We start from the raw sequence: 21,894 nt of genomic DNA on the forward strand, positions 1-21,894 counted from the left end.
ACACCTCCCCCTCTCCTCAAGTGTTCACCCCTGGATCCCGCCAGGATAGATCGACTGGGTCTGTAACAATAACACCAGTAGTGTCCCGACGCAGCCTTCCGAAAAGAAGAGTGAAGATTTCACATCGTGTGGGTTCCTATCCGACGTATTCAAGAGGCCAATGAGTTCCCAGTTAAAAGCTCACTTCTTCCACAAACAGAATACAGGGGAAATGCCAACTCCCAGCCTTGGACGATCGAACGTGGCCAATATAGACTTCCAGAGAGCTTTTGAGCTTCTCTTAGTGTTGCGCGCAGAAGTAAGTCATCCATTTGCAGGACCCTCTTTCAACGGCAGCACTGGACTAACACTCACGGATCTTTAGCAAGTACGCATCCGGGCGACTTTACAGGCCCTCCGAACCAGTCTTTGGGGTTTCTTAGCTCTGCCGGACGACTTGCGCCCATCAGATTGGGTTACCGAGACGGAGCGAATACTTGAGGCGGCCAGAGAAGTAGAGGAGCGCTTGGATTTCATCGCCGTAATTATGGCAGCGGTTACTCGCCGCATCGAATTTATAGAACAATTAACATAATACTTCCGACCGCTGCTACCTTTTGGGTTGACCAAGGAAGATACATCTACGAATTGAGTTATTCCTCGTGTTGGTTCACGAAGCGTGGAGGAAACTGCTCCGTTAGGTGTCAAGGAGCAACTTAGCTGCGAATTAACTCAAAACCGGAGAGACCGAAGACCTGTCATGGGAAGAATGTGACCAAGTTCGCGGCTGGAAAGAGTAGTACCCGAAATGAATAATGGAACACCTCTCCGCAAAAGCCGCAAGAGGCGCGAGTTTCTTCCACCCACCAGAGAGATGATCTTGATGCAAATGATGGCTCCTTCCTCCCATATAGCAATATATTCATATCGTGATACACATGTACACATGCTCTTTCCCAGCTCGTTCTGTGACTGATGCTAATTGATCATTCATTGTCTAATGATCGTCTAAAGTACAGATACCATGTGATCGAGGATGACCTGCGTGCTCCTCCCAGCCAGGTTCTTGTTCTTCCGTCTGTCGAAGAAACTTTCTACATCTACCGAGTCAAGCAATGTCAGACATGAGATGATCATTTGGGGCCATGTACCTATCTGCCTATATCCGTCTTCACCATCGATGAATAAGAAGATTTTATTTCAGATAGCCAAGTGACGTCGACCTCGGGTCATCCAAAGCTACCACATCGTGACTAAATGAGACGGCGCACAATCGAGACCGAGACTAAGATCGAGCATGCTACATTGTGGCACACCTTCAGAAGTGGGTGATGTCGGCAGTCGCTGATGAAGTCGAAATATCACGGTGTAGAAACAACGGATTTCCGAGCGTTCAGTCGCCGACCGATCAGCCAAAATATGCCATCCTTTCCGATACAAAAACACCTCGCCGGTATCGACAGCTCGAACGCTCCGAAAGTGCCTACTTTCTTGAGCTGGTTGAGATGCCGCAGGCGTAGCATCGACTACGACGACGAGGACCAGCGGAGGTGTTAATAGACAAAAAATTCCTTCAAGACAACCAGCTATACTGGGAAGTTGACCCAGAAATATCAGAAGTCACCCAAAGTCCTTCCTGGAGGATTTCTGTACCCAAAACTTTACCTTCACTCTGCCCTTAGATCGGATGGAAGGTCTTGAAACACGCTTTTTTTTTTCGCTTCTGCCAAAGAAGGGGCAGCCACAAACCCTTGACCTTCGTTTCACTTTTTCGCAAACTTTCGCTCCAAATACTGACCGCCAATCCTTTTGCGGCCAACAAGCAAGCTATTTTTTGCCCCGGAGCAGGATTCTTCTCCCGGCGCAACCCCCGCATCAGTTGGTCGAGCACCACCGCTACTCGCGACAGCCGCCAAGATGGTGAACTCCCTCCTTGCCTGGACTGAGGATGAGCTCCAGTACCTAAAAGCCGTCCTGCGATGGAAGGATTCGCCCTCGGAAGAATACAAGCGACTTTCCGATAGTGGCGCAAATGATGCGCTCTCCAACCTCGATCCGCACAATTCGACATCGCCACAAGAACCCAAACAAGAGGAAATCAAGATCCTCATTCTCGGCGCAGAGGGAGTAGGAAAGACGACACTCGTTCAGAAGGTAAGCAGGAATGCGCCAACCCCTCCCCTTCTCATTCACTTTTCGTTGGTTTGTTAGCGAACACATTCGGGCACCGACAAGATCAACGGTGACAGCGATTCCGAATACAGAACCATGATCTTCCCCATCTCTTGCACAAGCGGCTTCTAAATCAAGTTTCTTCAGTTCTCCAAAACTCATCGCCACCCCTCCACCTCGAAACCCAACCGATACCTCCTCCCCCTCCCCTCAGATAGCTCTTCCAGCAGCGAGAACTCAACAGCCTACACCCTCCATACCCTCGAGCTCCCCCACCCCTGGTCTACCACCACGCGCACCACGCACCCGCATCTATGGACACGCACCCTCACTGAGTACGATGGTGCCCTCATCCTCTACTCCGTTACCGATCCATCCTCCCTACAACACGCCATATCCATCGCCTCCGCCATCTGCGAGCACTTTGCGTCCCTCCCACAGTTCAGCGAGAACTTGGTGCCCTTCAACAAACCGATCGGCCGAGGATCCAAGGCGCATTATCTTCACCTCAAAAAGACAACCAGAAACGTGGTCAGAGAATTCGCCATGGTGATGGTGGGAAACAAGAATGACGTGGATATCCTGGGCGGCGCTGCTATTGCTGCTACTGCCGCTGCCGCTGCTGGTTCACTGAGCGGACTCGGACTCGGACTCAGTGAAATTGGAGAGAGAAAGGTGTCAACCAAGGAAGGAAAAGAAGCCGCCAAGAAGCTGGGACTGGGTGAGTCGTGGTTTGAGACGTCGGCGGGTGTGACGGGGGAGAATGTCGATGCGGTTTTCGTGCAGGTGGCTAGGGAGGCGGTGAGAAATAGGAAAGAGTATAAGGAGAAGAAGGGTGAGATTGAGAGGGGTGGGAGCAAGGGTTTGTTAAAGCGGGATTCGGAGGTTGGGAGTACGGCGACGAGGAGTAAGGTGGGTGGATTGTGGAAGAGTCTTACCACGGGGTGGTTGCCGTTGTTCGGGAAGAAGAGAGGTTAGGACGGAAAGAATTGTGGTGACGTTGCTTTGCTTTCTGGAGTACGATTCGGCCCCTGGTAAGAGCCTTTGAATGAGGACGACACTCTGATCGTGGAATCTGGGTAACATTGACGAAGCATGAAAGGGGGAAGCAAAGGGATTTATGGTCAGGGAACCGGACAAAGGTGTTATTGTATTTTGAGCGAAGATACCCCGAAGATCCGTTGCATTCAGATTCAAATACCAGATATCGAGACTAATAAGAGGCTAAGCCAGTTACTAGGTACGGGCATGGAATATCCCGGTGGGCGGCCGATAGTTGTTATATGTGAAAGAAACTGTGATGTCGCCACCTGAGACTTGTTACTGGCCTCCCGCCGTAGGAATTTCATTTGTACAAAAATCCTGTGGTCTAATATCTCCTCAACCTTATTGTAATCTCCAAAGTGTTGTATGCCCATTGATCCGTGGTATTCCCATAAAGAAAGACAAAACGCCTCGCTGCCTATGATATCACTTCCGCCCATTGGCACCCTTGTTTATGCGATCACGACGTTATCCAGAAGTAGATAGAGTCTCTGAAGCGAGTCTAATACTGGCGAATTTCTATGGCACCATTCAACAACGCCTGCCTGAAGAGGTCCGCAAACGAGGAAGTAGTACGGCAATCACTCCTCTCCCTCTTTTCCAGAGCTTCTGGCAACCACTCTAGGATCTTTTCGATTCTGTTCGAGTGCTGTGCCGACAGCGTCAGTACCATGCTTAACAATCAATGACCCGACACAAGCAAACGGAGCGCAAACTTACCGAAGGATGCGTGCTCATCCACTCGGGCACTTCTCCTTTTGACATCCTTTCCATCTTCTCCCAAAACGTTACCGCCTCCCGCGGATCATAGCATGCCTCCGCCATCATCATCAAGCCGATATAATCCGCCTCGCTCTCCTGCTTGCGGCTCATCGGGTTCGAGATCGCAGTGTCGAGCGCCCACGCGCCCGCAAACTGGGCGATGATAGCCCCAAGCCCCAAAGCGCCGCAGAGCACCACCAGACTATAGAGCAGGATATTCAGGCCCAGGGTCTGCGACATGCGCTCGCCAACATGGTCGGCGACGTTATGTGCAATCTCGTGACCGAGCACCGTCGCCAACTGCGAGTCTGTCCTGGCTAGGTTCAATATCCCGCTGAAAACAAACACCTTCCCGCCCGGCAAAACGAACGCGTTGGCCTTGTGCGGATCATCAATCACGAAAATCTCCCATTTTTCGTCTTTCATGCCGCTAAAGGGAATCAGTTTCGCCATCACCCGCTTCACGCGCTGCGTGCGCCAGTCCCAGTCAGGCAGGATGGCAACGCCTTGCTTTTGCAAATCGTACAGTAAGCGGCGGAAGGAGAGTTCGCCGGCCTCGAGTACCAGCTTGCGCGAGTAGATGTTGAAGCGCGTACGGCCCGAAACGGGCACCGTCTCGAGGTTGATGAAGTAGAAGATGACGGTTCCCGCGACGCAGAAGACGAGAAGATATTTGGTGTTTTGGTGCCGAGCGGCCCGCTTGAGGTCTTGGTTCGTGAAGAGCGGGTCGGCGTAGCGGCGGTGGACGCCGTAGGGGTCGGCACGCTCGTTAAAGGAGCGGTTCCACCAGTCTGAGGCGAAACGGCGTTGTTGCGCCCATGGAGGAGGGCCGGTGATTGGGGGTAGGCGGGTTGTCGTCGGTCGCCATGGTGTTGGCGTCGGTGTGAAGGTAGGGCTCGCTGCTCGGGGCTGCTGGAAGGTTGGGTTGTCGTGTATGATGCTTCGGCTGGCTTGTGAGGTGACCGCTGTCGGGGATAATGCTGTGCTGAGGCGTGCGCATGTTCGAAAAGCTCCAGACGTAGCAGCGACTGCCTGGATGCCTACGACAGCTGCGAGACCGGTCCGTTGCCCGATCACTGTAGAAGCTACACCAAGCGATGGTCGGAGATTAGGAAGCATAGTATGGAATATGGAAGTGTCGCAAATTGTATATGTTACTTTCAACAAAGGTCAAGAACTCCTAGGTACAGCATGCAAACGAACGAGACCGTTTCGGAAACGTAGTTCGACACATGGTAGAAAGCAAAGCTAAAGAAGGGTTTCAGCCACCATAACGTGGCTTGCGATAGGATGTGTTATTCAAAGTGAAAGGTGTTGTTTGCTGACTTCGTTGCTGTGCACTGATGCGGTGGAATTCCGGCGAAGGTGGCAGATGAAAGCCCGGAATCTGACAAAATGACAGGTCCGTGACATGAAGACAAAGGGAGCTTCCACAAGCTCCGTCATCGCGCAGGGAGCGGACGACGTTCGGCAGGCAAGGATAGATGGGAGAACTGAAGGCTTGGCATTGGTGGAGCCAGTCGCGATAAGCTGAAGTGGAGATAACGCATCAAGCGGGCAGGTCTTGGCAGGAGTGATGGTTGCGTCTGGTATGCCTTCTTCCAATGAAGGCCAATAATCTTCAACTGTGAGAGAGTTGAGAGTTGTTAGAGAGTGAACAAGAAGCCGCCAATGTTCAGCAACTTCAGCTGTCGGGTCATGATGCTTCTAGCCCTTTGGAAGGATTCCCAACAATGGCCTTGAGGCTCGGAGGATTGGTAATCTACCCGATACACATGTCGAGCGGGATCATGCGACCTCATGGCCGGGTTGGGTTGGGGTATCACGACATGCGCTCGCGGTCCATACCGTCAGCTACCTAGACTCCGCGGAGGTGTGGTGGTACCAGCATGGATTGTGCCTCAACAACCTCGTGTCTAGTGTTGATCAAAGGATTGGATGTTGGTAATGCCTCAACTCTCATGGAATTACCATGGCCAGAGACTTGTTCCCAACACTTGGTCTGCATGAATACCCCTCATGTTTGCATATGTCACAGTGTTGCAAGCCCCAGTGCAATGATACGCCAGGACGAAGGGGGCATACTACTACTATCAGGTTCAAGTTCTGCTGGGAGAAGAGGGCAAGGTTGCCTATGCCATACTGTATATCTTGCCGGTGTCGACGCACTTTGTGTCGCTCCTTCTTTAGACAAAGGCTGTTGGTGATGGTTTGCAGAGTGCAGTTGCAGAGACCGAACCTAGCTCCTTCCCGATATTGATATTTCTAATCCTCTGCAGTGCACTCCCCGAGTGATTTTCCCCAGGGATGGAGAAGCATCAATGGATACGATTTTTTACCGTCACCAACGACACTTTCAGCCTCGCCCGGCTGCATGCCGTCTGAGATTTTGGTTAACTTTGGTTTGTTTGCTTTACCTAAAATCACCCCCTGCCCGATGCCCCAGTCCCCCCTCCCGTTCTGCCTCCCGGTATAAGTCCTGTCTCACCCCAAAGTCAGTTCCGTCTACGACACAAACGTGGTGGTTACGCGCCACGATATACGATTCATTCTTGGTTCGTTGTCGCTGAGCAGCCTTGCTCACTTACCTCTACTCTCCCCATCACATGCACCGTGCCACTATCGCACGGCATCCTGGCTTCTTCTGAGTGCTGACATCCCCCGAAAATAACAAGGCCAGAGTCACATTCTGGTCCCGTCAGCCTGGATCGAGGTAGATTAGCCTGGGCCAATGATGGCTTATACGACCCCCAATCCTCTTGCTGTCGAACCCATGAGCAACGAAGTCGATACAACGATCCCAGACTCCCCCTCAAGTCTTCCTCAGACTCCCCGCAACACCAAATCTTCGTGGGTTGCTCGCAACAGAAACAAACTTCTTAGGCGTATTGCTCTCTTCAAGTCACCCAAGATGGAGGCACCCATGATAGCCTCGACTTCACCTACGCCTACAGACAATCAACACATTGGAACAGAGTATGTCTCTACCCAACATGAGGAAGCTCCTCGCTCTGTTTCCCCCGATTCAGCGTTAATCGGCATGGGCCACGATGGAACACACGGAGAGGGATTGCAGTCGCCGCCGCCGCCGCCGCCGCCGGCGTCCAACCCACAATATCAGTACCAGAACGTTCCCTCGCCGTCATCATATCCGCAGTTTCCAAAGGAGGCGGACTTGGGCATCTATGCTACTTACCCTGCAACGTTCTCCGGAGGATCCAATTCATACTCGCCGCCACCCATGGGAATGTACGGAGTATTGCCCACGACACCTCAAGTAATTAACTTCCAGAACTGGGGACAGGCAGATGATGTCCAGTGCTTGATAAGTTCCCGTATGTAGATATAATGGCCCATCGAAACCCACTTTCTCCGCAACTAATTTCTATCCTTAGCTCAAACCCCGTTCACCCCATTCGGACAGCCACCTTTTGCACAGCCAGTCTATGGACAAGCAGGACAGGGACAGCCGCCCTATGCACAGCCGCCCTTCGAATGCTCTTCCCAGCGCGGCCCATATCGCGACAAGGTCAGCTGGCTTGGGATAACGTTGTGGTCCCTGTCCATTTTTTCAACCATTGGGAGCGGGATCTGGTTGGGTGTCGCCTTGATTCAGCCCAAATGGGGAAAGACAGTTTCCTCCGCTCATGGAGCCCTTCCACCGTCGACAGCTTCTTTGCTCACTGCCCTGATTGCCAAGTTGATCGAAACCTCCTTCGTTGCCGTGTTTGTTGCCTCTGTTGGCCAGATCCTTACGAAAAAGGCCTTTGATGTTGGCAACAGAGGTGTTACGTTGGGCGAGTTCGGCATGAAAAACTGGGTTGTTGTAAGTCTTCGACACGACCTATTTGCCAGTACGCTTGCTAACTGTTCACAAGTCGCCAGGCTTGATGTTCACGAATATCAGACCCTGGAAGAAAGTGGGATTTACCCCTTTGGGTGTTCTATGTATGCTCGCCACCCTCGTTGCAGTGTTATACACCACAGCCTCGGACGCTCTCGTTGCTCCCAAATTGAAATGGGGCAAACCCGAAATGATCGTCATGAAGAATTACGCCATGACTAGCTATGGGAACGTACAATTCGTCAAGCAAAGCTGTCATCTGCCGGATGGGCTGCTGGCCGATGACCAGAGCCAAGATAGTTGTCTTGCTGCGTCTCTCTCAGGTTTCTGTACGTCAAGAGCAACGCCATCCCTCCAGCACAGTTCCGGGAAATACCATTAGCTAACCGTCAGTGTAGCATATAATGACTTCCAAGCCTTCCTGTAAGTCGTATAGCATCAGGTATTTCATATACTTTGCATACTAACGGCTTTTAGGTCCACATGGTCAGACTTTGGCCGGAACAACACAAAGCCAGAGGGACGTTACATGTCCAACAGGCCCCCAGTAACAGCAACGCTCTACGACAATGTCACTGTCACAGGGACGTGGATTAATACCGAACATAGTGACCCCATGGCAAGCTACGAGAAGTACAAAAGAACTATCAACAATGTGACTCTAGCAGTTCCTCACCCTGGTAAGATCATCCTATAATCAGCTTCGCAAGCACATGCCTAACTATGTGCAGGGGTGTACGACGCAGCAACAGATCCCGTTAATGAAATACTTCAGCCCAGCGATCTTTCCGGAGTAGGAGAATACAGGTTAGCGGCAAGCGCGGTCAGCCCGGCGCTGAATGTCCTCTGTGTGGGGATGACCGAAGAGGAGCTTGCGCCTCTTGTATACACAACATGGCCTCATGCCAACTTAACGGACGCGGAGCTCCCAGGCGAAAAGACAGGTGGGTTGAATTGGTTAGACGATGTCCCTCCATCCAGCGAAAGTGAATGGGTCAATGGGACTGTTCTCAATGCCACCGTTGTGGATGACATATTTAGATGGGGCAAAGGCTACCAACGACGACCACCGGTCTTTCAGAGGGTAAGCATGCTTCCAACCATTTCAATAGATCACGCTAATTAAATCCGGGTGGGCAGTTTCCGTCAGAATACAACGTAATTATCAATGCGACAGTCGCAAGTTCAAACGACTGGACCCACAAGTCAGGCTCTGTCTATACACTCGTCAACAACAATGCCACGGACGACTACACGTTGTGTGAGATCCGGTCGTGGCTCTCCATCAACTGTTCAACGCATCTCAACATCTCAGGGACGACCGGCGCTCATATGTCGGCAAACTGTGAAGATGAACACGATCCAGTCAGCTACCGCAAGTCAGTCCCGGGCGCTGTGGAACTGGATGAGTCTGACTGGAAGTGGTTAGCGCAATCATGGCAGCTAGCCATTTATATGAACTCCGGGTTGACGACCCTAAATTCTTCACGAGATCGCATACTGACTGCACTACCATTGGAGGATCACCACCTCCCCAACAGAGTGCCATCCCTCGCTGAAGTCCTGGCGGCACTTGTCAGCCCGACATTGATCTCTGGCTCTATAAAGACGCCTGTTGTTCACTATTGGCACCCAGAGACGACACCAGTTGTTTTGCCGGGATGGGAGAACAACTTTAACGCTTCAATCACGAAACAAGAGTACACATCGGGCTCTGCTATGGATTGGCAACGCGCATTTCTAACAATCCTGATTATGGGGTTTTTACTAAACTTGTTTTGCTTGGTTCATTTGTTCATTCAGCTCAGGGGTCGGCCACTTACCGACTTCACGGATCCTGCAAACTTGTTTGTCCTGGCCATCAATTCTCCTCCCAGTCAGGCACTCAGCGGAACATGTGGAGGAGGACCCACAGGTTATCAGTTGGATGTGCCATGGCGTATCGGCTACTCAGAACAATCAAACCACTACTTCTTTGAGGAAGCAACTGAAAAGAGGCAGAGGCTCAAGAGGAAGAAGGCAATTGGCCGTCGGGATATGGTCACTTCGGAAATGGAGCTGGTAGACTTCAAAGATGGCGACATCAAGGCAAAGATGGATGACCCGAGGCAGAGCTATGTCAAGTTGAGCAACCATAAGAGCTGGCTGTAAGGTTATTTATCCGGAGGAAATAATGGTGCTGATTCGGGACGGGACATGTCGCAGCATGGATATCTGCTGTCTGTAATACAAGGGGAAGTATTCAATCATAACACATGATTTTGCACCTCCATCCTACATTTCCCCCTTTCTTATTGACGCTACGTCGTAAATTGATGTCACCGGTACTCGAAAGCGAGTAGCGTCTGCGGATAGTCCCTCATAATTCTGAGTGGATAACAAGATGATGTGCAAGGGGTGTGGTACAAGCAGCCCAAAGGGTACCATTGACCGCGGAACGAAGCACAACTGATAATACCTGCACAATCAGCCAGGATTTTCCCCGCTGGTATAGTAGGAGAGTTCTGCTCGAAGGATAAATGGCTCATCGACATTGTCTTTTTGATCACACCCAATGACAGGTCCAAACCAACGACTGGGAATATTCGCGCGAACCACGTATGGAGGACCAAAAGCCCGGTTCATTTGGCACCGATAAAAATCACATATTGACGTTCCGCGCTGATGATTTCGGTCTCTATCAGGAATTCAAGTAGCCTGCGGGATTCTATACCCTGGACTCCGTTGAAAATGAAGTTGTATTCTTGGCCGCGTTGTCTACCGACATCCAGGGGCAACAGCTTAGAGATTTCATTGTAGCAAATGGAACGTGATGCAGATTGGTAGTACTTTTACTACTTCTAGGAGCACATGGCGGCAACCTTGATCAGACTGCGGGTGTGAATATGTGCACCCCAATCTCACGAGGACAAATCGACGATAGTGCAATAACCGGTCCCATGGGAGTGACCCATCATCGCGTCCATAAATAAAAACCCAAAGTTCACGATTCTGTACCATTTCTTACATCAACAATAGATTTGCATTTTACTTGTAGTTGAACAACTGGGTAATGTTAACCTTTTGTCGGAGCCCATTTTATGCGAAGTAAAATTCTCCAAGTCGCTGACTTTTTCTAAACACTTCACTACCTTCAATAAGTAACCTTCCAGTCACGCATCCCTGGTGTAGACACCACTCAAACCGATTGTTAAACATACCGTTAGTGTTTAGGCCCAGTCTTCCTATGTCATCCAAGATGACCGAATCCCCAACGTAAAAAGAACCAGTGTATTTCCCATGGGAAGCTGCTCGCTTGATGCAAAGATCATCATCTTCCAAGGCGGTTCACGGTAATAGGCAAGAGCTCTGCGCCGCTGCTACACTGCTTCCACACACCCGGCAAGGAAAAAAATGAGGTTTATTCTCTTCCTCCTAGCAGGCGCCACCCACCTCGCTCTTTCCACCGCCAAACAAAACTGTCCCCTCTACGGCCCGCTCTTCCCCAAACCGACCAACCTGCTCCAAAATGCAGCCATCCAAGCGGCCGCAAAATCCTTAGACGAGATCTTCCTCAAGTACATCGATCACGACAACACCACAGGCGCAGACCATTTTTCGTACGCGGTCGAGGTGTTTTCAGGGAGCGAAGACACACCGCTATGGTCGCACTACTGGACCGCACCGAACCTGGAGGTGTTCAACTCGACGGGCGTCAGCAAAGTCGATACCAATACTGTCTTTAGGGTAGGCAGTATTACCAAGATCTTTACGGTTTTGGCATTTTTGGCGACGGTGGGTGATCGAGTGTGGAATGATCCGGTTACAAAACACCTACCGGAGCTGGCAAGGTTGGCGGAGAAGACGCCTGGTGGTTCGATGACGGTGCCGGATTGGGAGGAGGTAACATTGGGAAGTTTGGCTAGTCAGACGAGTGGGCTGATACGGGACTGTAAGTTATAGCCCTCTTCCCTGACGACAAGACGAGACCGGGAGCTGAGCTAACTTTCGTGATGTGCAAAGACGCCCTCTTAGGAGAATTGGCATATGAAGTCCCCCTCGAACATCTCTACAAAATCGGGTTCCCGCCTCTCCCACTCGAAGAATTTCCGCCATGTGGTACCCTCCCTACCTGCAACAGGGACCAGCTATTTGCTGGATTGGGGAAGTTACCTCCTTCGTTCCCGACATCGTCGACGCCAGCCTACTCGGACATTAGCTTTGCCCTCCTTGGTTATGTTGCCGAGCGCATCACCGGAAAGCCTTTCAAGACTCTCGTGCAGGATTCAGTGTTGACGCCATTGAATCTCACACATACGTTCATGTCGGCGCCGGATGACTCGCTGGGAATTATTCCGGGAAATCGACACTCGACGTCTTGGGCGTTTGACTTGGCGGAGGAAGCTGCGTGAGTAACGCTGGAGTTCCCTGTTGGTAAGGGAGCCGTGAGCTTACTAGCATGTCATAGGACGGGAAATATGTATACCTCGGCGGGTGATATGTCCTCGCTCGGCCGCGCAATCATGCGCTCCACACTGCTCAAACCTGCCGTAACCCGTCGGTGGCTGAAGCCATCTGTGTTCACATCAGACGCGAAGTCAGCTGTTGGCATGCCATGGGGTATCCGGCAGCTTGACATAGGCTCTAGTACGTTCATATTGGCCTCTTTGTCGTTAACCACCGCTAACTCATTTCTCCCTAGACCAATCCTTCCAGATAACCCACGCCTTCAACAAACTCGGCTCTCTAGGAGCCTACACCTCCCTCCTCGCCATCATCCCCGACCTCGACATCGGCTTCTCCATCCTCGCCGCCGGCGACCCACCTCCTGGCTTAGCAATGGATATTGCCGACACTTTAACAACCACTTACCTCTCAACGATGACGTACGTCGCTCGTACCGAGGCCGACCGGATGTTCAGCGGTCAGTACCGGTATATGGGTAACATCACGGTTGCTGTCCCTAATTTTCCCCTTTCAAATTCCTCCAACTCAACCCCACCCAAGTACACCAATGGCACTATAGTCGAAAGAAAAAGGTTGAATTCCTCCCTCACAATCTCCACCTCCCCCTCCACTCCTGGCCTCGTCCTCGAGAACTGGATCTCCAACTCAACCGATATGTCCTTCTATGCCGTGGCCATCGGGTCTAACATCACGGACGAGTACCTTAACAAGATCAAACCATCCGTTCGTCTTTACCCAGCGGGCTTCTCCGAGATTTTACCAGATGGAAAGGGTAAAAGAGTCGCTTTCAAGGCCGTCTTCGAAGACTTGAGTCTGCCCGAACGGAAACCGGGGCTGCAAATGGGTACGGACTGTGCAACATGGGTTGGCGTGACGGGGGTGGTTTATGCCAGTCGGCCGTTGGATTTGTTTGTTTTTGAAGTGGATGGGGAAGGGAAGGTGAAGGGGGTGGAGAATGGAGCGTTGAGGGTTTGGTTGGATAAAGTTGGGTGACGTGCCGGTGAGATGAGGTGGCATGACGGGAGAGGAGGAAGGAAGAAGCAATGGAGGGAAGCGAAGGAGGAAAAAAGGTGGTAAGAAGGGGATTTCTGAAGGATACTGGCAATTGTGGAGAAAAGCAATTGAGGAGGGCATGGATGGGTTCATGGGCTCTGCATGAATGTCGAATGATGATGAATGGTCACCCTAACCACCTACACCTTTGAATTATTCTTTCCAACGCTGTGATATATCGTATTTTCTAGCTGTACATCCTAGCCGATTGTTGATATTTTATTCCTAGCTGGTTTTTATTTCTGAGCAGAGCCACTGACCTTGCGGGCATTATCGTCAAAGCCACGACAGGTTCTCTGTACTGCACTGAAGCATCGCCTTTCCATGTTCGTTAGCCCCACTTTAATCCACTCGTCAACTCTACGAGGACACTCGCAAATATCAGCACTTTCACGCTGACATATCATGATTTCAAGGCCACTATCTGGTAAACAGATGGAATTAGTATCTCATAATCTGGTTTTTGCTCATAATTTGATACTGTAATTGTGCGCGATTCGGGACGCTTTTGCTTTGACTGCCCGTTGCATGGGTGGGTACCCACTCTTTGATGTATACCGCAAGGTAGGTAGGTAACCCCGGGTGTGAGCTGCCCGGACTGGACTAGATGGTCATGGTTTCGCAATGTGGGAGTCTGTCTGGTGTTCCCACCGCCCACTGCACGGAATGAGGAAGTGGGAAAAGACCAACTCAAGGAAACGCAAAAAAAAAAAAAAAAAAAAAAAAAAAAAGAGAGAGAGAGAGAGGGAGACACAAAAAAGAATTGAGGGACAGAACCAACAATTTCCCATGAGGATTTTGTTCTTAGTGATGATTGTTAAACGCATTTTCTTTATTTCATTGATCTGAGGTCCGGGCCTTGCATATTCAATTGTGATGAGCGGTGTCTCTCAACTTCTGTATGTCCAATGTTTTTTTTCTTTTCAATTTTTTTTTTCAATTTTTTAAGTTCCAGCTCACCCTCTGTCCATTCTCTTGAAAGGAAATGTGTGTCGTGACTCCAAGACCGGCAATCCTCACACCCACGGTTAAGTCCATGTCCATTTGATAGGTTCCTACTCAGTGTTGCTGCACTGTGCTTTCGGTGGGCGTTGACATAACGTGATATAACACAAACTACTCGAAGCAAGGGATGGAAAGCCATATAAGGTTCAAAGTCAGCAGTTTGGAAAATTCACAGGTAAGATGGCCGTTGAAGTGCGTGCTGATAAATTTCGATTTTGGTCTTTTTTTCCACCCAGCCCAGCTTTAACCATGCTATGCTCAACTCCTTTCTCGAATGTTTATTTTGCCTTCCTTGCGTATGGTCTTGGATATTATACACAAATGATGTTGATGTTTGTAAGTTCGTTTGGGTATCCGTGATGTATCACAGCCAAGTGCCACAAGCCGAAGTATTTATGGTATGTATCCTTCTTGTCTGCTTGAAGTTCTGATCACAACCTTTCCGGTCGGTCATGTACTTAGTTCCAACGCTAACTATGTAGCGTGGTGTCTGTCTCCCATATTCTCGGGGTGACTTGCTTTCCTCCTCCGGCCTTCTCTTACTGTCCACTACCCCAAGACGCCGTTGTGATGCCCTAGCATGATTTGAAGACAGACAAAGAGAAACGAAATAAAAACAGAAACAGAAAAACGTTCGACAAATGATAGTAGGAAAAGAACACTCTTTGTCCGTGTATCCAACACGGTAGAGTATAGTAGGTGGTATAAACTCGGGCCAAAAGCAAGGGGGCATACAATGACTTGAGGTAGGGAGGTACAACGAGCACACAAAAAGACTTTCCCTTCTTGAATGCTTTGTCTCCTCTATCCCGCCCACTTCTTGTGGAGGGGTGGAATATCCATGCCCAGAGCAGGAAGCTTCCCACAAACCAGCCGACAAGTATACCGCCATCCGAGTGAAAAGTATCGCCGTCATGAAAATGGCTGCTCCGAAAAAACAAAAACTCCATTTATTCCCAAGGTCGTAAGAGGCGAAGATCATGGTATATTGCCAGTGAACTTCGATCGTTAATGCTCATAGCCGGCACCTCGTTGCCACGGGCTGTTTCAACCGTTAGCTTGCATTCGAATCCAGTCACGATTCTACAGAACAAACTTACCTTGCGTTATTGAGAGCCCTATACTGTGGCGTGAGGGTGGCGTTGCCGCCTTGTGGGCCACCGTACGGACTCGGTGACGGTCCTCGAGGATCAAAGTTCATACCTGGCTTCTCGCCATACTGAGGACCTTGGGTGTTCCGGCCTTCCGAAGGGAATAGCGGCATCGCAGGGTTAACCGGAGACTTTGGGGGAGCATTGGTGAAGTGTAGCCCAGCTCCACCAGCTGGCATACCGGGCTGAAGTTCAGTTTGACGACGAAGCGAATCCGAAGACATGGATTCCGCATCGTCATCGAGGTCGAGTCCCTTGAACCCGGACTTGTCTCCGCGAGCGGTCGCCGCAAGCGCATCCAGCTCGGTGGTCGTTGTAAGATGAGTCTGTGACTTCATGAAGAATGTCCTATCATCAGCCATGAACTGGTACCGATTATCGGGGTTCTCGCGGAAGAAGACAAAGATGGTAGAGCAGATGAGCATCAGCAGGTAAACCAGGGAGAAGATGGAGTTGGTAATCCACAAGATGAGGCCGATAACACCAGTGACGAGGGGCGGCTGGTTGAAGACTTCAGTGAACATGAGTAGGAAGATGGCGTTGATGAAGTTCATGACGCAAATGGCGATGTTGAACCAGTTGGTCTTCCTGTCCATCCAAGGGCGCATAACAGTAGCCGCGATCAAAGCGGCGGCTTCGATAATAAGGAAACCGACCGCCTGGGCAGTACCGTTGTTTTGTCCGAAAGCAACGAAGAGACCCTTAAGAATAGTATAGCCGAGAACAGGAACGATGAAGTAATAGGCCGAAGCTCGGAATTGGACGTAGAGGAAACCCCACTTGTTCAAGGCTTGAGGGTCGGAGAAGAGGATGTAAGCCGGGTTCTGGTGCATTACAACGGAGCGGCGCGCGATTCTGATAACCTTGAATGCGGCCCAGCCCAGGGTGACAAGCATACCCAGGAAGAAAAAGAGGGCTAGCACCATTTCAGCAGGCGAATCGTTTTGGGTAAACTCCCACATGCACATGACGGTCATGGCGGGGAAGCCAATAAGGGTAATTCTGAAGAGGATGCCCTTAAGAACGGTGAACCAGCCGTTTCGGAAATCGAGAAAGGTGTCGTGCTTCATCCAGCCCTTCTGTGCGGCCAATTCGCAGTATCCTTTCCAGCCAGCGACGCAAAGAATGGTAATAACGACGAGGACGCAGAAGAAGATCAAGCACGTCATGAACAAGTTGGTGGATTCGATATGGGCTCGGAAAGCCGCACGCTGAATGCCATACACGACATAGCTGCCGGTATCTGTCTGAATATTTCCGCGCTTGAGGAGTTCGTGCTTCATGGCCTGCTCCATGGGTTCAGAGATGGTCCTGGGCATATACGATATCGAACGCCTGGCCAAATCCGCACCATAATCCGCAACGTCCAGCGCACGCTTTTGAACTTGAACAGAGACTGTCGCCAAAGAGTCGAATAGCATCGAGGGAGTACCACCAGTCGCACGCTGATACCAGGTAAAGATGTCCTGCATGAAATTGACCTTGATAATACCCATGCTCCACTGGAAATCCTGGGTCCATCCCATCACGGCAGGTGGCAGAGGAACACCGGTAAGTCCAAGCATGGCCTGGGCCTGGAAATAACCAAAGAGAGAGAGGGCGTTGGCGGCAACGTGCGATGCGGCATTGTGATGACCGAGGCCAGAAACGAAGGCAGATGACGTCAAGGCGAAGGTGGCAACGATGGCCGTAGCCCATTTGACACCAGCCAAGTCGACGGTTTTTCCGTTGGTAATTTCAGCTTCAACACAGGCAACTGTTTGACCGGCCTCGTCTCCATCTGTCATGTTGATCCTGACTCGTACTTTGGCATCGATATCGGGAAAGTTATAGGCAATGCTGGGAATCTGTGCAACAGCGTTCTTGTCGACGGGCAGTGTGAAGTTGAGAGGAATCTTGCCGGCCGTCATAGGGCACAAACCCAGCAATCCGGAGCTGCAGGGATCGACTTGGGCGGTGATAATTTCGTAGCCGTAGGCCGAGATGGCAACGTCGAAGATGATTTTGCCTTGGATGGTAGAGACGGCGACGATGTCGACATTGGCCCTGCCGCTTTCTGGAGTATAAACGACGTTGAACAGACTAGCTGAGAAGCCCGAGTTCGCTTGACATGTTTTTAGCGCCTGAGACGCCAGCTTCTGTTCGCCAAAGACGGGAGATACGAGGACCGCGATCGACGCAAGGGCCGCTAGGGGCCGTGTTATCGAGAAGCGCATCTTGTTTGGTTTAGGTGATTTTCGAGTTTGTTGGTTTCTACGTTACCCCGAAGGGGTTACTGGGCGAGAGAAGCGATTCGCGGTCTTTGTCGTCGGCAGTTACTCGTTGGAAGATTGAAGGACCTGGTATGGTTCGTTGGAGAAAGCTGGTTGAGGGTGATTGACACCGGTGTAAAGTTGAGCTGAGCTGATTGTCAAAAGAAGACTCCCAAATGGATCGCTATTATCCAACATGAACAATAGCCAAGAATCAAGATCGGATGAACAGCGGAGAACGCTTGCCAATGCACAGGGGGCCGTGATTGTTTGTCGTCGTCAAAGGCCGGCTTTCAGGCTGTTGGATCGAATAGAGTCGAGTCGAGTCGAGTTCTCGTCGTCGTTCGTCGGGGTAGAAGAACTGGGGAACAGCGAAGGTGGTTGGCCGTTTCAATCCAACTTGATCCGTGTCACGTTTCCACAACTGAAACGAGCGTGTTGAAGAAAAGCGAGGGTTGGTCGCGGAAGAGGCGAATGGCGCTGACGGATGTGAGGTTTCGTCGCGACAGTGCGGATCCGGTTTAGTTTCTGTTCGCCCGGTTAATGTGGGAAACGAACCCAAGGAGGGAAGGAGGTTGCAAAGAATAGGAATAGAAGGGCTCAAGTTGTATTTCTGAAAGAAGGGGGGAGAAGAGGCCGGCAGAGGCAGCGGCACGATGCTGCTTGGGGACGGAGAACGCAACTGGGGGCGTAACTCCTTTGATTTGCAAAATAGAAAAAACGTGTGGGAGAAAGAAGGCAGTGTTGTGTAAGGAGTGAAAGAGGGTTGGTGTCATAATGAGAGACAAAACAAAACCGGGAGGGCCTAGGAACGGGCGAAGGAGAGAGCTGGAGAGCGGACTAGAGAGAGAGCAGAGGACGGGAGTGCGACAAGATTGGGGCCAGTGCTGAGATCGGGACCCGCCCTTGGCCAGGTACGACAAGGCACAAGTGAGGTGGAAAGGTAGCGCCCGCATTATGCAGCCCCGGGGAGATGAGGTGTGGCCCCACTAGCGGAGTACCTGCCTTCTGCACTCCGCACGTGCAGTCTGCCAGGTACCGTCTTAGCATTTTTGATGAGTTTCCACCCTTCAATTGTATCGTCGCACTTTGACACAACGGGACCCTCGCTTTGCTCCTCTCGTGTTCTTCAGGGGCACTTTCCCTCACACAGCATCGAGTGACACTGTTGATGAATGCCAACGGGAGAGGTTGTACAGGGCAAGACCTGAGTAAACGTCCTCATCTCGACAGGCCTTGGCTGCTTCTTGGAATGCGCAAAGGCCGATCTTAGGTTGCTTCGTCATCAAGCAGCCGCATATGCGCTTCTTTTTTTTTTTTGGTTGGCACTGCCCAAAATGCCTCCATTCTGCACATGCAGTCCTTCATCTCCATGTTACCACATTAATGTTAACCACTTCGGCATTCCATCCATAACAATTGTCAATCGCGCAGTCAGACAAAGACAGACACAAAGGAAAAAAAGAAAAAAAAAAGCTTTGCTCAGCACTTCATTCTGTCAGGCTTGGGGAATGCCAGTTCAGATGAAGAGACAAGGTACATGCAATACCAAAGTGCAAATGCTGCAAGTAACAAACGCTCTGCACAGCCCCCTTTGGCGCCGACCAAGGCCAAGACATCCCTCCCCCCAGAAAACCCATGAAGGGGAAAACCTCCTGACACAACCCAAGACACGGATCGTAACTCGACGGAATCTACGGACACTGGTGTTTCGGAAAGAGCACGCAAAAGGGTTCCACCGAACGAACAAGGTTCTCCGCTGCAACTGGACAACCTAACGGCCACGGCGCCGAGGCGAGCAAAGTCCAAAATTGGAGGGTCGACGTCTTCCATACGTCTTTCATACTGTCTGTCTTTTTACGTGTATAAGACACGCGGCTGGGAGGGAAGGGTGTGAGGAGTAAAGACCCTTCTTCCCTTTCAGTTAGTTCCCCTTGGTGCAAGTGCCGTCCGGGTCGGGGATTATCCTCTTCGCCAAGGGGTCTCAGTTGTGATTACATCCTGCACTGCCTGGTTTCTCATCTACAATCACAGCAATTCGCTCCTTTCATTTCACATCTCGAAGAAACTTCAACATTAATCATATTCACAAACTGAACCCAACAGACAGATGAAGGCTCGCTCCGGCAAAAGGAACCCGCGCTGTTCGGGCGGGTACGGCAAAGCTGTAGCCCCACCACTAGATTCCATCTGACTGACGTGCAGCAAAAATAGGCGCCATGGAGTCGTCGCTGACTGGCTAATCAGCCAGGGGTAAAATACTACATACACAGGCATTCCCATGCGTTCTAGACTATCTGTCACTCAGACCAAAGGCATCATCGCGACATTCTTCTCAATGACGTTTCCCGAGATGCTTCAGAATTCTTCGACTCCTCCAAAGTTCATATCATGGGTTTGCTGGATTAACCCAACAAGGACAGCTGCTTCCAAGATGCATGAATCGCAAAAAGTCATTTCACATTCGCCGATCTCCCCTCCCATTCTCTCCAGCCAATCGACTTTGCACCCTTTAAAGCCTAGCCCAACCAAGGATCTTCACGCTGATCAAACATTGGTGTCTGCTCGCGCTGTGGGTGTCCAAGGCGTTTCGTCATTGTGCCTCTTCAGTGCTGGACAGGCCTTACCGCCTTTGGATTGAAAGGAAAAGCAAGGAAGAAACCTCCGTCAAACACCAGTTACAAGTTCCAAGAAAGACGGATCAAGGGATTGCGGGAAGCTTAAAAGTTGACACGGACCGTGACAGCAATGTTCTAGAATTGCAATATTTGTGCTTGGCATGGTTATGCGCTTGCCCACCCCGGTTCATAATACCGGACTTTTAAACCGACTTAAAGGTCACAACCATCACGAACTGATATAAACTGACGGATTTCCCTCGGACATGCGGCTCTTTTTCTCTCTAACCTCAACCCAGAAGTAGATCAACAACAACAAGAGCAGGGAAACGGAACGACGAGATAGTCAACACTGCCCACTGCTCACTGCCCACCAGACCCACCACTACTTTTCTCAATTTGCACGATATTCCCGCGCGTGATTTACAGCCAATCAACTACATGACCTCCATCCCCAACCATTGCCATTTTTTCTTGAGCATTTGATCTCGGAAGTCGGGGGAACTGCTGTGAGGCAGTGCTCGGTCTTTAGCAGGACATAAGAGACGGATCGTCTATACCAACAGAAACAGAACAAGACATGTTCAGTCAAGTTGACCTTGACGTTGTTTGCCGAAACAAGATTTTTCACTGCGTATCAATCCTCAGTCTTCGGGACCAGCGGGCGTGAGGAAAACAAATTATAAATTTGGATCCGGTTCTACAAACCAGAAACGCTCAAGCTGCTTGGGATAACAAAAAAGAAGAAACATGGTAACACTGATTATCTAGGATCAATCAATTACTACAGAAACTAGACTCTGTCAATATCATCGGCCTAAATGACGGAAACTAGGTAATCGACTTTTTTTTTGCTCTAAGAAAAAACAAAGAAAAAATAGAGACTGGGACATTGTAAAGCTGTGAACCAAGTCGCAGTGATGCGAGTATCTTCCATTGTCCAAGATTTGATAAGTCTGCGGTAACTCTTAGCCATGGTCCATTCATTCAACTTTAACCGTGTGTTTCCCAAAGCAATTGGAATATTACCTCTTTCCAGCTCGCGTGGACGACTCTTCTGCTCTACTAAAAACAGATGGCTCGCTTCGTCATGCGATTTATTTCTCCTCGAAGCATGATCAACACTGCCGTAGTATAAGCACGTTGACTCGTGGAAAAGAACAAAAATCAACTGAGGGATGACCATGACGGATCAAAGTTACCTAGACGAAGCAAGTTCACAAGAACCTCTGAAGATGCCAGGCATCTTCAAAGGACAAGTGAACAAAGGGTTGGATTAGAACAGTTATTGGGCGTACAAGCAGAAACAGACTTATTCCCAGAACCTTTTCCAAAACGAAGGGGACAAGGAAAACAATTGAATGACAACTTGTAGGTAATAATGATAGAAGAAGCTTAAACGAATGGAAAATAGGTACTCAATACCATCACAGCATCATCGCATCGTCTCATCTCAATCATGTCCCCTGGCTTACTCACTGGAGCAACACGGGGGCATCAACTCCGGTCATCAACATCGTCATGCAATACAAGCTTCCCACACCCCCCCCCCCAAACCAAACTACTAC

The 21,894-nt window shown here is 50.4% G+C and overlaps 7 protein-coding genes across 7 annotated transcripts; 5 read left to right on the forward strand and 2 right to left on the reverse strand.

The window, feature by feature from the left end:
* Positions 1-211: 211 nt before the first annotated feature.
* On the forward strand, positions 212-574 carry NEUTE1DRAFT_37281 (uncharacterized protein; the record flags this gene model as incomplete). Its single annotated transcript, XM_009848881.1, has 2 exons — positions 212-298; positions 392-574. 2 exons carry the CDS (start codon positions 212-214, stop codon positions 572-574), a joined length of 270 nt encoding a protein of 89 aa, XP_009847183.1.
* Positions 575-1,896: 1,322 nt separating this feature from the next.
* Positions 1,897-3,199, forward strand: NEUTE1DRAFT_98186 (uncharacterized protein; the record flags this gene model as incomplete). Its single annotated transcript, XM_009849882.1, has 3 exons — positions 1,897-2,133; positions 2,299-3,063; positions 3,170-3,199. The coding sequence occupies 3 exons, from the start codon at positions 1,897-1,899 to the stop codon at positions 3,197-3,199; spliced, it is 1,032 nt and encodes a 343-aa protein (XP_009848184.1).
* A 383-nt stretch (positions 3,200-3,582) lies between these two features.
* Positions 3,583-5,076, reverse strand: NEUTE1DRAFT_58041 (uncharacterized protein; the record flags this gene model as incomplete). The annotated part of the gene is made up of 2 exons (XM_009849032.1): positions 3,583-3,844; positions 3,916-5,076. The coding sequence occupies 2 exons, from the start codon at positions 5,074-5,076 to the stop codon at positions 3,698-3,700; spliced, it is 1,308 nt and encodes a 435-aa protein (XP_009847334.1).
* A 1,615-nt stretch (positions 5,077-6,691) lies between these two features.
* Positions 6,692-10,070, forward strand: NEUTE1DRAFT_120105 (uncharacterized protein; the record flags this gene model as incomplete). The annotated part of the gene is made up of 6 exons (XM_009849883.1): positions 6,692-7,292; positions 7,353-7,783; positions 7,875-8,124; positions 8,293-8,481; positions 8,533-8,885; positions 8,942-10,070. 6 exons carry the CDS (start codon positions 6,692-6,694, stop codon positions 9,950-9,952), a joined length of 2,835 nt encoding a protein of 944 aa, XP_009848185.1.
* Positions 10,071-11,194: 1,124 nt separating this feature from the next.
* On the forward strand, positions 11,195-13,240 carry NEUTE1DRAFT_120106 (uncharacterized protein; the record flags this gene model as incomplete). The annotated part of the gene is made up of 4 exons (XM_009849884.1): positions 11,195-11,732; positions 11,834-12,188; positions 12,249-12,427; positions 12,483-13,240. 4 exons carry the CDS (start codon positions 11,195-11,197, stop codon positions 13,238-13,240), a joined length of 1,830 nt encoding a protein of 609 aa, XP_009848186.1.
* A 1,259-nt stretch (positions 13,241-14,499) lies between these two features.
* On the reverse strand, positions 14,500-19,552 carry NEUTE1DRAFT_120107 (uncharacterized protein; the record flags this gene model as incomplete). The annotated part of the gene is made up of 8 exons (XM_009849885.1): positions 14,500-15,347; positions 15,406-17,709; positions 17,840-17,892; positions 18,109-18,405; positions 18,627-18,776; positions 18,860-19,036; positions 19,286-19,363; positions 19,457-19,552. The coding sequence occupies 8 exons, from the start codon at positions 19,550-19,552 to the stop codon at positions 15,314-15,316; spliced, it is 3,189 nt and encodes a 1,062-aa protein (XP_009848187.1).
* A 494-nt stretch (positions 19,553-20,046) lies between these two features.
* Positions 20,047-20,349, forward strand: NEUTE1DRAFT_36699 (uncharacterized protein; the record flags this gene model as incomplete). The annotated part of the gene is made up of 1 exon (XM_009848866.1): positions 20,047-20,349. The coding sequence occupies one exon, from the start codon at positions 20,047-20,049 to the stop codon at positions 20,347-20,349; it is 303 nt and encodes a 100-aa protein (XP_009847168.1).
* Positions 20,350-21,894: the final 1,545 nt, after the last annotated feature.

This window comes from Neurospora tetrasperma (genome assembly GCF_000213175.1).
Source record: "Neurospora tetrasperma FGSC 2508 unplaced genomic scaffold NEUTE1scaffold_1, whole genome shotgun sequence".
Classification (NCBI taxonomy): domain Eukaryota; kingdom Fungi; phylum Ascomycota; class Sordariomycetes; order Sordariales; family Sordariaceae; genus Neurospora; species Neurospora tetrasperma.